General features: G+C 42.1%; 1 protein-coding gene across 2 annotated transcripts in view; it reads left to right on the top strand.

The window, feature by feature from the left end:
- LOC133536502 (retinoic acid receptor RXR-alpha-A) overlaps window positions 1–18,254 on the top strand; it is a 298,975-nt gene that overhangs the window by 232,083 nt on the left and 48,638 nt on the right. The window contains exon 6 of one of the 2 annotated variants that reach the window (XM_061877084.1): window positions 17,851–18,035. In XM_061877084.1, the coding sequence (XP_061733068.1) occupies window positions 17,851–18,035 (185 nt within the window). The remainder of the gene's footprint in view (window positions 1–17,850; window positions 18,036–18,254) is intronic. The other variant, XM_061877085.1, reaches the window with a different exon arrangement.

Here is an 18,254-nt window from a genome sequence, read left to right as displayed (position 1 = left end):
CTGTATAAACGTGAATACCAACCTTGACACTGGTGTACCGTATAAACGTGAATACCAACCTTGACACTGGTGTACCGTATAAACGGGAATACCAACCTTGACACTGGTGTACCGTATAAACGTGAAGACCAACCTTGACACTGGTGTACTGTATAAACGTGAATACCAACCTTGACACTGGTGTACTGTATAAACGTGAATACCAACCTTGACACTGGTGTACCGTATAAACGTGAATACCAACCTTGACACTGGTGTACTGTATAAACGGGAATACCAACCTTGACACTGGTGTACCGTATAAACGTGAAGACCAACCTTGACACTGGTGTACCGTATAAACATGAATACCAACCTTGACACTGGTGTACCGTATAAACTTGAATACCAACCTTGACACTGGTGTACCGTATAAACGTGAATACCAACCTTGACACTGGTGTAGCGTATAAACGTGAATACCAACCTTGACACTGATGTACCGTATAAACATGAATACCAACCTTGACACTGGTGTACCGTATAAACTTGAATACCAACCTTAACACTGGTGTAGCGTATAAACGTGAATACCAACATTGACACTGGTGTACCGTATGAACATGAATACCAACCTTGACACTGGCGTAGCGTATAAACATGAATACCAACATTGACACTGGTGTACCGTATAAACGTAAATACCAACCTTGACACTGGTGTAGCGTATAAACGTGAATACCAACCTTGACACTGGTGTAGTGTATAAACGTGAATACCAACCTTGACACTGGTGTACCGTATAAACGTGAATACCAACCTTGACAGTGGTGTACCGTATAAACGTGAATACCAACCTTGACACTGGTGTACCGTATAAACGTGAATACCAACCTTGACACTGGTGTACCGTATAAAGGTGAATACCAACCTTGACACTGGTGTACCGTATAAACGTGAATACCAACCTTGACACTGGTGTACCGTATAAACATGAATAGCAACCTTGACACTGGCGTAGCGTATAAACATGAATACCAACCTTGACACTGGCGTAGCGTATAAACGTAAATACCATCCTTGACACTGGTGTACCGTATAAACGTAAATACCAACCTTGACACTGGTGTACCGTATAAACGTAAATACCAACCTTGACACTGGGGTACCGTATAAACGTGAATACCAACCTTGACACGGGTGTGCCGTACAAACGTGAATACCAACCTTGACACTGGTGTACCGTATAAACATGAATACCAACCTTGACACTGGTGTACCGTATAAACGTGAATACCAACCTTGACACGGGTGTGCCGTACAAACGTGAATACCAACCTTGACACTGGTGTACCGTATAAACATGAATACCAACCTTGACACTGGTGTACCGTATAAACGTGAATACCAACCTTGACACTGGTGTGCCGTATAAACATGAATACCAACCTTGACACTGGTGTACCGTATAAACGTGAATACCAACCTTGACACTGGCGTACCGTATAAAGGTGAATACCAACCTTGACACTGGTGTAGCGTATAAACGTGAATACCAACCTTGACACTGGTGTACCGTATAAACGCGAATAACAACTTTGACACTGGTGTAGCGTATAAACGTGAATACCAACCTTGACACTGGTGTACCGTATAAACGTGAATACCAACATTGACACTGGTGTACCGTATAAACGTAAATACCAACCTTGACACTGGTGTAGCGTATAAACGTGAATACCAACCTTGACACTGGTGTAGCGTATGAACGTGAATACCAACCTTGACACTGGTGTACCGTATAAACGTGAATACCAACCTTGACAGTGGTGTACCGTATAAACGTGAATACCAACCTTGACACTGGTGTACCGTATAAACGTGAATACCAACCTTGACACTGGTGTACCGTATAAAGGTGAATACCAACCTTGACACTGGTGTACCGTATAAACGTGAATACCAACCTTGACACTGGTGTACCGTATAAACATGAATACCAACCTTGACACTGGCGTAGCGTATAAACATGAATACCAACCTTGACACTGGCGTAGCGTATAAACGTAAATACCATCTTTGACACTGGTGTACCGTATAAACGTAAATACCAACCTTGACACTGGTGTACCGTATAAACGTAAATACCAACCTTGACACTGGGGTACCGTATAAACGTGAATACCAACCTTGATACGGGTGTGCCGTACAAACGTGAATACCAACCTTGACACTGGTGTACCGTATAAACATGAATACCAACCTTGACACTGGTGTACCGTATAAACGTGAATACCAACCTTGACACTGGTGTGCCGTATAAACATGAATACCAACCTTGACACTGGTGTACCGTATAAACGTGAATACCAACCTTGACACTGGTGTACCGTATAAACGTGAATACCAACCTTGACACTGGTGTACCGTATAAACGTGAATACCAACCTTGACACTGGCGTACCGTATAAAGGTGAATACCAACCTTGACACAGGTGTAGCGTATAAACGTGAATACCAACCTTGACACTGGTGTACCGTATAAACGCGAATAACAACTTTGACACTGGTGTAGCGTATAAACGTGAATACCAACCTTGACACTGGTGTACCGTATAAAGGTGATTACCAACCTTGACAGTGGTGTAGCGTATAAACGTGAATACCAACCTTGACACTGGTGTACCGTATAAACGCGAATACCAACTTTGACACTGGTGTAGCGTATGAACGTGAATACCAACTTTGACACTGGTGTAGCGTATAAACGTGAATACCAACCTTGACACTGGTGTAGCATATAAACGTGAATACCAACTTTGACACTGGTGTAGCGTATAAACGTGAATACCAACCTTGACACTGGTGTACCGTATAAACATGAATACCAACCTTGACACTGGTGTACCGTATAAACGTGAATACCAACCTTGACACTGGTGTGCCGTATAAACATGAATACCAACCTTGACACTGGTGTACCGTATAAACGTGAATACCAACCTTGACACTGGTGTACCGTATAAACGTGAATACCAACCTTGACACTGGTGTACCGTATAAACGTGAATACCAACCTTGACACTGGCGTACCGTATAAAGGTGAATACCAACCTTGACACTGGTGTAGCGTATAAACGTGAATACCAACCTTGACACTGGTGTACCGTATAAACGCGAATAACAACTTTGACACTGGTGTAGCGTATAAACGTGAATACCAACCTTGACACTGGTGTACCGTATAAAGGTGAATACCAACCTTGACAGTGGTGTAGCGTATAAACGTGAATACCAACCTTGACACTGGTGTACCGTATAAACGCGAATACCAACTTTGACACTGGTGTAGCGTATGAACGTGAATACCAACCTTGACACTGGTGTAGCGTATAAACGTGAATACCAACTTTGACACTGGTGTAGCGTATAAACGTGAATACCAACCTTGACACTGGTGTAGCGTATAAACGTGAATACCAACTTTGACACTGGTGTAGCGTATAAACGTGAATACCAACCTTGACACTGGTGTAGCATATAAACGTGAATACCAACTTTGACACTGGTGTAGCGTATAAACGTGAATACCAACCTTGACACTGGTGTACTGTACAAACGTGAATACCAACCTTGACACTGGTGTACCGTATAAACTTGAATACCAACCTTGACACTGGTGTACCGTATAAACGTGAATACCAACCTTGACACTGGTGTACTGTATAAACGTGAATACCAACCTTGACACTGGTGTACCGTATAAACTTGAATACCAACCTTGACACTGGTGTACCGTATAAACGTGAATACCAACCTTGACACTGGTGTACCGTATAAACGTGAATACCAACCTTGACACTGGTGTAGCGTATAAACGTGAATACCAACCTTGACACTGGTGTAGCGTATAAACGTGAATACCAACCTTGACACTGGTGTACCGTATAAACGTGAATACCAACCTTGACACGGGTGTACCGTATAAACGTGAATACCAACCTTGACACTGGTGTAGCGTATAAACGCGAATACCAACCTTGACACTGGTGTAGCGTATAAACGGGAATACCAACCTTGACACTGGTGTAGCGTATAAACGTGAATACCAACCTTGACACTGGTGTAGCGTATAAACGTGAATACCAACCTTGACACTGGTGTAGCGTATAAACGTGAATACCAACCTTGACACTGGTGTACCGTATAAACGTGAATACCAACCTTGACACTGGTGTACCGTATAAACTTGAATACCAACCTTGACACTGGTGTACCGTATAAACGTGAATACCAACCTTGACACTGGTGTACCGTATAAACGTGAATACCAACCTTGACACTGGTGTAGCGTATAAACGTGAATACCAACCTTGACACTGGTGTAGCGTATAAACGTGAATACCAACCTTGACACTGGTGTACCGTATAAACGTGAATACCAACCTTGACACGGGTGTACCGTATAAACGTGAATACCAACCTTGACACTGGTGTAGCGTATAAACGCGAATACGAACCTTGACACTGGTGTAGCGTATAAACGGGAATACCAACCTTGACACTGGTGTAGCGTATAAACGTGAATACCAACCTTGACACTGGTGTAGCGTATAAACGTGAATACCAACCTTGACACTGGTGTACCGTATAAACGTGAATACCAACCTTGACACTGGTGTACCGTATAAACGTGAATACCAACCTTGACACTGGTGTAGCGTATAAACGCGAATACCAACCTTGACACTGGTGTAGCGTATAAACGGGAATACCAACCTTGACACTGGTGTACCGTATAAACGTGAATACCAACCTTGACACTGGTGTACCGTATAAACGTGAATACCAACCTTAACACTGGTGTACCGTATAAACGTGAATACCAACCTTGACACTGGTGTGCCGTACAAACGTGAATACCAACCTTGACAGTGGTGTGCCGTATAACTGGCATGGACTTGTTTCTTTAGTATTGTCCACATGTTTAAGTCAGAACTTTAGGAACTTCATTCAAGCCTGATTTAGCCATTCCTTTACCACTTTTGACGTGTGTTTGGGGTCATTTTCCTGTTGGAACACCCAACTGCGCCAAAGACCCAACCTCCGGGCTGATGATTTTAGGTTGTCCTGAAGAATTTGGAGGTAATCTTCCTTTTTCATTGTCCCATTTACTCTCTGTAAAGCACCAGTTCCATCATATTACTGTATCAAACACCGACATTAATCTCTAAAGGATATCACCACATGGGCTCAGGACCACTTCGGAAATCCACTGTCACTAAATACAGTTTGTCGCTACATCTGTAAATGCAAGTAAGAGCTCTACTATGCAAAGTGAAAGCCATTTATCAACAACATCCAGAAACGCCACCGGCTTCTCTGGGCCCGAGATCATCTAAGATGGACTGATGCAAAGTGGAAAAGTGTTCTGTGGTCTGACGAGTCCACATTTCAAATTGTTTTTGGAAATATTCGACATTGTGTCTGTGACGTCTGGGTGGCATCGTGGCGTGTGTTTGCGTTCTCGTGGTGCAGTGGAGATGGAACACAGCGTTAAGGTAGGAATGATGATTTATTCCTAACTACAAAAAAGAAACTAATAACAGAAATACTGGCACCTAGGCACTACAGACAAAACAAAAAGAACTAGCGTGGAAGCTAGAATGAACAGAAAGCGCCAGTATGTAAACTAGGGACGAGTAAACAAACAAAATAGCATGGAAGCTAATGAGTGAAACAAGATATTTACCACAATGCGGGAAGAGCGATGTCACTTGTTGCGTGTAGCAAACTATAGTCCGAGAACGAAAGGCAAACAAAGACAGGCATATATAGGGGCAGAAATCATCAGGGGCAGGTGCGCGTGATCAAAAACCAGAAACAGGTGACACTGAATGCGTAACTAGGCAACCGAAACTAACCAGGAAGTGCCACCGGGAACTAAAGATGTCAAATACAAAACAGGCTGAGATAACAAAACAAACAAAACCAGAATATGACATGGTCCAAGACGTGGACCATGACAGTGTCACCCAGACCAAAGGGGAAGGGAACCATCCAGACTGTTATCGACGCAAAGTTCCAAAGCCAGCATCTGTGATGGTATGGGGGTGCATTAGTGCCCAAGGCATGGGTAACTTACACATCTGTGAAGGCACCATTAATGCTGAAAGGTACATACAGGTTTTGGAACAACATATGCTGCCATCTAAGCGTCGTCTTTTTCATGGACGCCCCTGCTTATTTCAGCAAGACAATGCCAAGCCACATTCAGCACGTGTTACAACAGCATGGCTTCGTTAAAAAAAAAGAGTGCGGGTACTTTCCTGGCCCGCCTGCATCGAAAATGCGTGGCGCATTATGAAGCGTAAAATACAACAGCGCAGACCCCGGACTGTTGAAGGACTGAAGCTCTACATAAAACGAGAAAGGTAAAGAATTCCACTTTCAAAGCTTCAACAATTAGTTTCCTCAGTTCCCAAACGTTTATTGAGTGTTGTTAAAAGAAAAGGTGATGTAAGACAGTGGTGAACATGCCCTTTCCCAACTACTTTGGCACTTGTTGCAGCCATGAAATTCTAAGTTAATTATTATTTGCGAAAAAAAACTAAAGTTTATGAGTTTGAACATCAAATATGTTGTCTTTGTAGCATATTCAACTGAATATGGGTTGAAAAGGATTTGCAAATCATTGTATTCTGTTTATATTTACATCTAACACAATTTCCCAACTCATATGGAAACGGGGTTTGTATTTATACTTTTGACCCAGCAGATTTGCTCACATTTTCAGTAGACCCATAATAAAGTCCTAAAAGAACCAAACTTCATGAGTATTTTTAGTATGTGCTCCAATCACTCTAACACAAACCAAATAAGAGTTGTAGAAATGACTGGAAACTCAAGGCAGCCATGACATTATGTTCAATCAATCAATCAATCAATCAATCAATGTTTATTTATATAGCCCCAAATCACAAATGTCTCAAAGGACTGCACAAATCATTACGACTACAACATCCTCGGAAGAACCCACAAAAGGGCAAGGAAAACTCACACCCAGTGGGCAGGGAGAATTCACATCCAGTGGGACGCCAGTGACAATGCTGACTATGAGAAACCTTGGAGAGGACCTCAGATGTGGGCAACCCCCCCCCCCCTCTGGGGGACCGAAAGCAATGGATGTCGAGCGGGTCTAACATGATACTGTGAAAGTTCAATCCATAGTGGCTCCAACACAGCCGCGAGAGTTCAGTTCAAAGCGGATCCAAGACAGCAGCGAGAGTCCCGTCCACAGGAAACCATCTCAAGCGGAGGCGGATCAGCAGCGCAGAGATGTCCCCAACCGATACACAGGCGAGCGGTCCATCCTGGGTCCCGACGAGCGGTCCATCCTGGGTCTCGACTCTGGACAGCCAGTACTTCATCCATGGTCATCGGACCGGACCCCCTCCACAAGGGAGGGGGGGACATAGGAGAAAGAAAAGAAGCGGCAGATCAACTGGTCTAAAAAGAGGTCTATTTAAAGGCTAGAGTATACAGATGAGTTTTAAGGTGAGACTTAAATGCTTCTACTGAGGTAGCATCTCGAACTGTTACCGGGAGGGCATTCCAGAGTACTGGAGCCCGAACGGAAAACGCTCTATAGCCCGCAGACTTTTTTTGGGCTTTGGGAATCACTAATAAGCCGGAGTCCTTTGAAGGCAGATTTCTTGCCGGGACATATGGTACAATACAATCGGCAAGATAGGATGGAGCTAGACCGTGTAGTATTTTATACGTAAGTAGTAAAACCTTAAAGTCACATCTTAAGTGCACAGGAAGCCAGTGCAGGTGAGCCAGTACAGGTATATATGTATGTATATATGTATATAAAGGTATATACAGTATAGGTATATATGTATGTATATATGTATATAAAGGTATATACAGTACAGGCGTAATGTGATCAAACTTTCTTGTTCTTGTCAAATGTCTAGCAGCCGCATTTTGTACCAACTGTAATCTTTTAATGCTAGACATGGGGAGACCCGAAAATAATACGTTACAGTAATCGAGACGAGACGTAACAAACGCATGGATAATGATCTCGGCGTCTTTAGTGGACAAAATGGAGCGAATTTTAGTGATATTACGGAGATGAAAGAAGGCCGTTTTAGTAACGCTTTTAATGTGTGACTCAAAGGAGAGAGTTGGGTCAAAGATAATACCCAGATTTTTTACCGAGTCACCTTGTTTTATTATTTGGTTGTCAAATGTTAAAGTTGTATTATTAAATAGAGGTCGGTGTCTAGCAGGACCGATAATCAGCATTTCCGTTTTTTGGGCGTTAAGTTGCAAAAAGTTAGCGGACATCCATTGTTTAATGTTCATGTCCTGTGGCTCACCTGTAACCAAAGATTCCAGAGCACATGAAACCAAGAAGAGTTTTAGAATGCTCACAGACTGCGAGGTGTGAATTTTAACACTCGCTGCTGTCGAACGCTGTTTCACACATCGAAGGCATCCATCCTCTTCTCCCATTATGCTCAGCAGCCCGGCTCGTGAATACAGATTTACGGAGTGAAAGACGTCCTCATAGACAGCAGTGACGGGTGTTAACCGGGACCGTGCCTGCGAGAGCGACTTCTCCCCCGAAAACGCCTCGTCTTTAACCTTTTCTTGGCCTTCCCGCTCGCCGTAGAAAGACTCCTTTCTCCTCTCTGCGAGGTATTATCATTTGCTGTCGTTTGCCCCGCTGGTGCCGCCCCCTACGCCCCGAGGGCGGTAGTTACAGAACAAGGCGCCGGTTGCCCAAAAGGCTAAGTGAATCCACGGGGGGAAAAAAAACAGGATTATATGAATTTATACTCTGGCAGTCAGGGGAGAGGGAGGAGGAGGAGCGGGAATAAAGTTAACATGATTTCAGCCCTCTTCACCTCTCGCTGACTCCAAGACAAGTATTTTACCCTTGGGCTGACCTCCACCGCCAGACAGCAGAGCCTCTAAAGCGGGGGCCCCTTTTCCTTCTCCTCTTTTGACAGCCACGGCTACCACCACGCCCCCCCCACTCCAAGTCATGACCATAGGAAAATATGGAAACTGTTCATTCTGCAAACTCGCCTCTGCTTTTTATTAACCAAACTTTTGGCATCTTTCCTGCAAAAAGACTAATCTTACGCAGGGACGTGGTTTCTCCAACCTTCGCCGCATCGAGTCTCGGTGTCTGCTGAGCACACAAAACATTTCCTGTCCCTCCTCGAACTGCCAATCAGATGACGGACCATTTTCGGCCTTGCTTTAAGCTAGACCAGGGGTCGGCAACCCAAAATGTTGAAAAAGCCATTTTACCAAAAATACCAAAACAAATCCGCCTGGAGCCCAGAAAAATTAAAAGCCATTTTACATACAGATAGTGTCATGAGATATAAATTGAATTATGAGGACTTAAAGGAAACTAAATGAGCTAAAATATAGCTACAAATGAGCCATAATGATGCAATATGTACATATAGATAGCCTAAATAGCATGTTAGCATCGATTAGCTTGCAGTCACGCAGTGAACAAATATGTCTGACTTGCACTCCACACAAGTCAATAACGTCAACAAAACTCAACATTGTGCATGAATGTTAAAAGTTTGGTGGACAAAATGAGACAGAAAAAAATGGCATAAATCACGTCTTAGAATGTCGGAGAAAGTTATACATGTAAACAAACTACGGTGAGTTCAGGGACCGCCAAAATTAGTAGCACAAAACGACACTCGAATCAATGAAGCATGTTTAATACAAACAGTGAGCTTTATTGCCATTAGGGAGGTTTTTGTCATGTTTGTCCTCCTACAGAAACCATACTAAAACAAAAAATATGTTTTTTTCCCCTCATAATTTTCCATTTTTTATATATTTTTGAGAGAGCCACTAGGGCGGCGCTAAAGAGCCGAATGCGGTTCCGGAGCCGCGGGTTGCCGACCCCCGAGCTAGACCGATCATACGTCCTCTATTCCCCGGACATGTCCTCTTTTGTGGGGCTGTCTGGGCGGAGTTCATCAATACATTGTAAAGGGAGTTGAGAGACAGACAAGACACCTGGTTTGTTTGTTTTTTTTTATTGTATGGATCAGTGTTTCTCAACCTTTTTTCATTGATGTGAACATTTTTTTCATTCAAGTACCCCCTAATCAGTGCAAAGCGTTTTTCGCTGAAAAAAGAGCTAAAGAAGTAAAATACAGCACTATGTCATCAGTTTCTGATTTATTAAATTGTATAACAGTGCAAAATATTGCTCATTTTTGGTGGTCTTTCTTGAAATATTTGGAAAAAAAAGATATAAAAATAACTAAAAACTTGTTGAAAAATAAACAAGTGATTCAATTCTAAATAAAGATTCCTAATCATAGAAGTAATCATCAACTTAAAGTGCCCTCTTTGGGGTTGTAATAGAATTTAATTCAAAACATTTCTTCACAAAAAAATAAATCTTTAACATCAATATTTATGAAACATGTCCACAAAAAATATAGCTGTCGACACTGAATATTGCATTGTTGTATTTCTTTTCACAGTTTATGAACTTACATTCAGAAGTATTATTCAATAAATATATTTATACATGATTTTAGAATTGTTGCTATTTTTAGAATACGTTTTTAAAATCTCACGTACCCCTTGGCATACCTTCAAGTACCCCCAGGATTACGGGTACCCCCATTTGAGCACCACTGAGCTAGAGCGACCATACCTCTTTTCCGTGGACATGTCCTCTTTTGTGGGGCTGTCCGGGCGGAGGTTCTTAAATGCCTCAAATGTCCGGCATTTTGAGTTAGGGTTGTGTGTATTTTCAACGTACGTTCAGGGTTAAGAAGGGGTTAAAAACAAAACAAACTGTGAAGGTGTGTGCAGCATTCGTGAGGGAGGGACAGATAAATAAATAAATAAATATTTTATTATTAATTTATTTTCTTTCTTTTTTTTTTTATGTTTTGTTTTTTTTTGTCCTGTCCAGCTTCTCAGGCAAATCATACAGTTGATGTAGATGCCCATATCTGCTGTTCAGATGTACTTTACAAAAGAGAAGTGTAGGATACTTCTCTTGTTGCCTTATTTGTATTTGACTTTTTTAAATGTATTTATATTATCATTTGGTGCAGTCGGGCCGGAGCAGGAGGGGATAGAAAGAGAAAGAAAAAGGAAGACGGAGGGGGAAAATGTGGGGATAAGAGGGCGATTAGACAGAGAGACAAAAACAACAACAACAAACACAAGAAAAACAACAACAATAGAACAACACCAGCACATAGGCTATGTACAAATTATTGTAAAAGTGATAGCAAAGAAGCAGTTAGCGTAATAAATAATAATACATAAATTACATTTTTACACTACAACTGGAGCAATACAAACACCAATAGAAATAGCGCTATTGATAATAAATAATACCAATAATATACCTATTTTATTAACAACAAAGTTGTTCAAATGCAACAATACATATTCAAAATGATAGCTAGAGATTAAAAAAAAGGAATACCGAACGATGGAGGGGAAGAGAGAGAGGAAACCTATATTAACCTTGTAGATTGTGATAGTAAAAATGGGTTATGCGTTGTATACCGTATTTCCTTGAATTGCCGCCGGGTATATAGTATGCGCCTGCCTAGAATTACTGCCGGGTTAAACTCGTTTCGCAAAATATTATTTTTATTAGCGCATGTCTAGAATTTCCGCTGGGTCAAACTCGTCACGTCACGAGTGACACTTCACCTGTCATCATTTTCAAAATGGAGGAGGCTGATTTCAGTCATTTGAAATCGCATAAAGGGAAGAAGATTAAGAGCTATTCAGTAGGATTTAAGGTCCAAGCTATTGAATATGCTAAAAACAACAGTAAGCAGCTATGTTTTATTATTATACCGTAGCTGCGTGTGTCAAATATGAGTCATTAAATGACTCTTGGTTCCTGGTGGTAGAGGGCGCTAGTGATCCTTCTTGCGACTACTCGGCTGCAGAAGAAGTGACAACAAGCAGCAAGAGTGAGCAGCGATCGTTTATTTTTCATCTTTTAACATGGAGGATTACATATCTAAAATAAGACAGTTTTCTAAACTGTACTTTCAATCGAAGCAGGAGGTAATAAAGGAAGATCTCCATCGAGACAGAGAGACTTATAAAACTGAAGAAAGATAAGGAAGACTTCTATAAACAAGTTATCGATGCTTTTGATCAGAAGGAGCTGCCATGGACTTCATTTATAAGTAAAGGTAAGATCATAATAACGTTTTTTTTATTAAATGTGCTTTTCATGATGGTGTCCTTACATCACACTCAAATGTATAAGCACAGGCTTAAATTTACCTCATGCCTTTGGTAAGTGCCGGAGTGAGAAGAGGTTTTAAATTAATTAGCGCCGCGGCGGCAATTCAAGGAAATACGGTATATATATTATTTATTAATCAATCAATCAATGTTTATTTATATAGCCCCGAATCACAAATGTCTCAAAGGACTGCACAAATCATTACGACTACGACATCCTCGGAAGAACCCACAAAAGGGCAAGGAAAACTCACACCCAGTGGGCAGGGAGAATTCACATCCAGTGGGACGCCAGTGACAATGCTGACTATGAGAAACCTTGGAGAGGACCTCAGATGTGGGCAACCCCCCCCCCTCTAGGGGACCGAAAGCAATGGATGTCGAGCGGGTCTAACATGATACTGTGAAAGTTCAATCCATAGTGGCTCCAACACAGCCGCGAGAGTTCAGTTCAAAGCGGATCCAAGACAGCAGCGACAGGAAACCATCCTAAGCGGAGGCGGATCAGCAGCGTAGGGATGTCCCCAACCGATACACAGGCGAGCGGTCCATCCTGGGTCTCGACTCTGGACAGCCAGTACTTCATCCATGGTCATCGGACCGGACCCCCTCCACAAGGGAGGGGGGGACATAGGAGAAAAAAGAAAAGAAGCGGCAGATCAACTAGTCTAAAAAGGAGGTCTATTTAAAGGCTAGAGTATACAGATGAGTTTTAAGGTGAGACTTAAATGCTTCTACTGAGGTAGCATCTCGAACTGTTACCGGGAGGGCATTCCAGAGTTTATAAAGCAAGTTTGAGCATCATTGGCAAAGTTCCACCTAGTCCCGGCCTTGGCACACATATATGTGTCCTCTTTTTGGGATTGCAGAATATTGTCAGCCTCTTTAAGGAGTTAGTGTGCACAAGAAAAGATGGGCATTGATTTGCGTGACATTGTAGCCGTGCTGCTGTGTGACACGCTGACTGCTCGGCAATGCGGTGACGACCCGGAGGTTATTTATGGCTTCATAAGTGGTTTGTGCATAAAAGTGGCCAGCTGTTTGTAATGAAGGACCACATGATTGCTTTGATAAAGAAGGGGAGAAGTCATTGAGTGTTCCCGCACTGCACGGATGTGGAATGGAGTTCAGAAGCCTTCAATGGTGTCTGTTGTTGAAGCAACTTGTGGTGAAGAAGTCCTTCCAGGACTTTTGGCGCCCTTTTTGTGATCGTCGCGGCTGAAAATGCCTGAATTTGCTAGGATTTAAAAAAATATAATTTAGAATTGTAAATGATTAACAATTACGGTTTGGATGTGTTTTTTGTACTCCAAAATAATAGTCAAAAACACATTATTGTCTCCTATTTAATGCCATGCTCTTTTTTGAACAAATTAGCTAATTAAATCATTCTTATTCTTTTGCAATGATTCCATCTACCGTATTTCCTTGAATTGCCGCCGGGGCGCTAATTAATTTAAAACCTCTTACCAAAGGCATGCGGTAAATTAAGGCCTGCGCTTATAAATTTGAGTGTGATGTAAGGATACCATCATGAAAAGCACATTTAATTAAAAAAAAACGTTATTATGGTCTTACCTTTACTTATAAATGAAGTCCATGCGCAGCTCCTTCTGATCAAAAGCATCGATAACTTGTTTATAGAAGTCTTCCTTATATTTCTTCAGTTTTAAAAGTCTTTCTGTCTCGATGGAGATCTTCCTTTATTACCTCCTGCTTTGATTGAAAGTCCAGTTTAGAAAACTGTTTTATTTTAGATATGTAATCCTCCATGTTAAAAGTGCAAGCGAGAGGAAAAAAATAAACGATCGCTGCTTGTTGTCACTTCTTCTGCAGCCGAGTAGTCGCAAGAAGGATCACTAGCGCCCTCTACCACCAGGTAGTGACTCATATTTGACACACGCAGCTACGGTATATTAATAAAACATAGCTGCTTACTGTTCTTTTTAGCATATTCAATAGCTTGGACCTTAAATCCTACTGAATAGCTCTTAATCTTCTTCCCTTTATGCGATTTCAAATTATTGAAATCAGCCTCCTCCATTTTGAAAATGATGACAGGTGAAGTGTCACTTGTGACGTGACGAGTTTGACCCGGAGTAAATTCTAGGCATATGCTAATTATTTGGCGAAACGAGTTTGACCCGGTGGAAATTCTAGACATGCGCTAATAAAAATAATATTTTGCGAAACGAGTTTGACCCGGCAGTAATTCTAGGCAAGCACATATATACCCGGCGGCAATTCAAGGAAACACAGTATTTACAACCCCCCTAAACCAGTGAACTTGGCACGTTGTGTAAATAGTAAATACAAACAGACTACAACAGTTTGCAAATCCTTTTCAACTTATGTTCAGTTGAATCGACTGCAAAGACGAGATATTTAATGTTCGCATCTAAAAACGTTAAAAGAAAAATGTACTTGGAATTTAGTAGCCGCAACACATTGCAAAAAAGTTGGCACAAGGGCATTATTACCACTGTGTTCATGGCCTTTCCTTTTAACAACACTCAGTACACGTTTGAGAACCGAGGAGACCAATTTTTGAAGCTTTTCAGGTGGAATTCTTTCCCATTCTTGCTTGATCAATAGTCCCTTTTGTGGTATTTCACACATTTTCAATGGGAGACAGGTCTGGACTGCAGGCAGGCCAGTCTAGTACACTCACTCTTTTACTATGAAGCCACACTGTTGTAACATGTGGCTTGGCATTGTCTTGCTGAAATAAGCAGGGGCGTCCATGATAACGTTGCTTGGATGACAACATATGTTGCTCCAAAACCTCTATGTACCTTTCAGCATTAATGATGCCATCACAGATGTGTAAGTTACCCATCCCTTGGGCACTAATACACATCCATACCATCACAGATGCTAGCTTTTGAACTTTGCGCCATAAACAATCCGAATGGTTATTTTCCGATTTGGTCCGGAAGACACGACGTCCACAGTTTCCAAAAACAATTTGAAATATGGACTCGTCAGACCACAGAACACTTTTCCACTTTGCATCAGTCCATCTTAGATGAGCTCGGCCCCAGCGAAGCCGGTGGCGTTACTGGGTGTTGTTGATAAATGTGAAATGAAGTGAATTATATTCATATAGCGCTTTTCTCGAGTGACTCAAAGCGCTTTACATAGTGAAACCCAATATCTAAGTTACATTTAAACCAGTGTGGGTGGCACTGGGAGCAGGTGGGTAAAGTGTCTTGCCCAAGGACACAACAGCAGTGACTAGGATGGCGGAAGCGGGAATCCAACCTGCAACCCTCATGTTGCTGGTACGGCCACTCTACCAACCGAGCCATGCCGCCCCACAAATGGCTTCCGCTTCGCATGGTAGAGCTTTGACTCGCATTTACAGATGTAGCGACCAACTGTAGTTACTGACAGTGCTTTTCTGAAGTGTTCCTGAGCCCATGTGGTGATATCCTTTACACGCTGATGTCGTTTTTTTGATGCAGTACCGCCTGAGGGATCGAAGGTCCGTAATATCAATTACGTGCAGTGATTTCTCCAGGTTCTCTGAACCTTTTGATGATATTACGGACCGTAGATGGTGAAATCCCTAAATTCCTTGCAATAGCTCCTTGAGAAATGTTGTTTTGTTCACAAAGTGGTGACCCTCACCCCATACTTGTTTGTGAATGACGGAGCATTTCATGGAAGCTGTTTTTATACCCAATCATGGCACCCACCTGTTACAAATTATCCTGTTCACCTGTGGGATGTTCCAAATAAGCGTTTGTTGAGCATCCCTCAACTTTCTCAGTCTTTTTCGCCAGCTTTTTTGAAACCTGTTGCAGGCATCAAATTCCAAATGAGCTAACATTTGCTAAAAATAACAAAGTTTACCAGTTCGAACGTTAAATATCTTGTCTTTGCAGTCCTTTCAATTGAAAATAAGTTGAAAAGGATTTGCAAATCATTGTGTTCTGTTTTTATTCATGATTTACGCAACGTGCCAACTTCACCGGTTTTGTTCCTGCTAGATTTATATTATTTGAGATAAACATGTTATGAAAAGTGTTACTTTGTCATTGGCCTAAATACATACATACTGCAGAGTACACGCGCCCATTTACGCCCCTGAACAAAATCTTAAGACCGCAGGGAAATTACAAGTATTTGCATTTTGCGCTGGCGGATTGTAATTAGATTGTAAGTAGAGCATTGAAATGCACAAAGAAGAACCAGCAGCAGGATACAAAAAAAGTAGAGCAGTTGTCAATTTAAACGCTGGCTGTTTATCAGCTGCAGTCTTTAAAAGTCCTAATATGTGCTGAAAACTTGAGGTGTAAAGGTGACATTTCTCCACAATGTGGTCACCAAACATTAAAGGGGAACATTATCACCATTTCAAAAGGGTTAAAAACAATAAAAATCAGTTCCCAGTGGCTTGTTGTATTTTTTGAATTTTTTTTCAAAATTTTACCGGTCTCCGAATATCCCTAAATAAAGCTTTAAAGTGCCTTATTTTCGACTCTCTGCGAAGACACTGGCCATTTCCCTGTGACGTCACACAGTGCTGCCAATGTAAACAAACAATGGCGAATAGCACAGCAAGATATAGCGACATTAGCTCGGATTCATACTCGGATTTCAGCGACTCAACAGATTACGCATGTATTGAAACAGATGGTTGGAGTATGAAAATATTGAAGAAGAAACTGAAGCTATTGACGCTATTCATAGCCATAGCATGGCCGAATAGCTGAGTTAGCATCGCCGGTAAAATTTGCTAACCAAACGATCAGGACTTTTGCATCTTTTGACACTGGAGCAACTTAAATCCGTCGATTATTAAGTGTTTGTTTCGCATTAAATGTGGGTGGGAGGAAACGTAATATAGTTGCAAATGCATCTGCAGGTTATCCATACATCTCTGTGCCATGTCTGCTTTAGCACCGCCGGTATTAGCATGTTAGCATCGATTAGCGTAGCATCATAGCATCGATTAGCTGGCAGTCAACATCAACAAAACTCACCTTTGTGATTTCGTTGACTATCGTTGCAAATGCATCTGCAGGTTATCCATACATCTCTGTGCCATGTCTGCCTTAGCATCGCCGGTCAAATGTGGAGACACTCTGGTACATTCAATGGGGGTCTGGCGGCAGACACTTTGGCATCTTGGGGCCATTGGTGCAACTTGAATCCCTCCCTGTTAGTGTTGTTACACCCTCCGACAACACACCGACGAGGCATGATGTCTCCAAGGTTCCAAAAAATAGTCAAAAAAACGGAAAATAACAGAGCTGAGACCCGGTGTTTGTAATGTGTTGAAAATGAAAATGGCGGCTGTGTTACCTCGGCGACGTCACATTCTGACGTCATCGCCTCCAGAGCGTTTAACAGAAAGGCGTTTAATTCGCCAAAATTCACCCATTTAGAGTTTGGAAATCGGTTAAAAAAATAGATGGTCTTTTTTCTGCACCATCAAGGTATATATTGACACTTACATAGGTCTGCTGATAATGTTCCCCTTTAAATGAAGTGATAGACTGAATGCTCTGAATGACATGATGAAATAATAACCAAATATACAGCAGTAGTGACCGGAACCAGTGTTGTTACATGCAGCCGTTCAGGAGGAGCGCCAGCGAGCCAAGGAGAAGAACGAGAGCGAGGCGGAGTCCACCGGCTGCGCCAACGAGGACATGCCCGTGGAGAAGATTCTGGAAGCCGAGCACGCGGTGGAACCCAAGACGGAGACCTACATCGAGACCAACCTTGGGGTTCCGTCCAACTCGGTGAGTTTTGAGTCTCCGTAACATACCAGTATGTTGTTGATGCTGAAGTCACACTGGACTCTTTCAGTCCTGTGTCAGGTTTTTCTAGTCTAGTATGCCGTGCTAGCAACATGAGGGTTCCTGGTTCGATCTCCCGGCTTCCATTAGCGTGTGAATGGGTGCATGTGGAAATAGTGTCAAAGCGCTTTGAGTACCTTGTAGGTAGAAAAGCGCTACACA

This window comes from Nerophis ophidion, linkage group LG17, assembly GCF_033978795.1.
Source record: "Nerophis ophidion isolate RoL-2023_Sa linkage group LG17, RoL_Noph_v1.0, whole genome shotgun sequence".
In the NCBI taxonomy this organism is placed as follows: domain Eukaryota; kingdom Metazoa; phylum Chordata; class Actinopteri; order Syngnathiformes; family Syngnathidae; genus Nerophis; species Nerophis ophidion.
The sequence above is the reverse complement of the archived record's forward strand: the minus strand, read 5'-3'. Positions and strand labels throughout refer to the sequence as shown.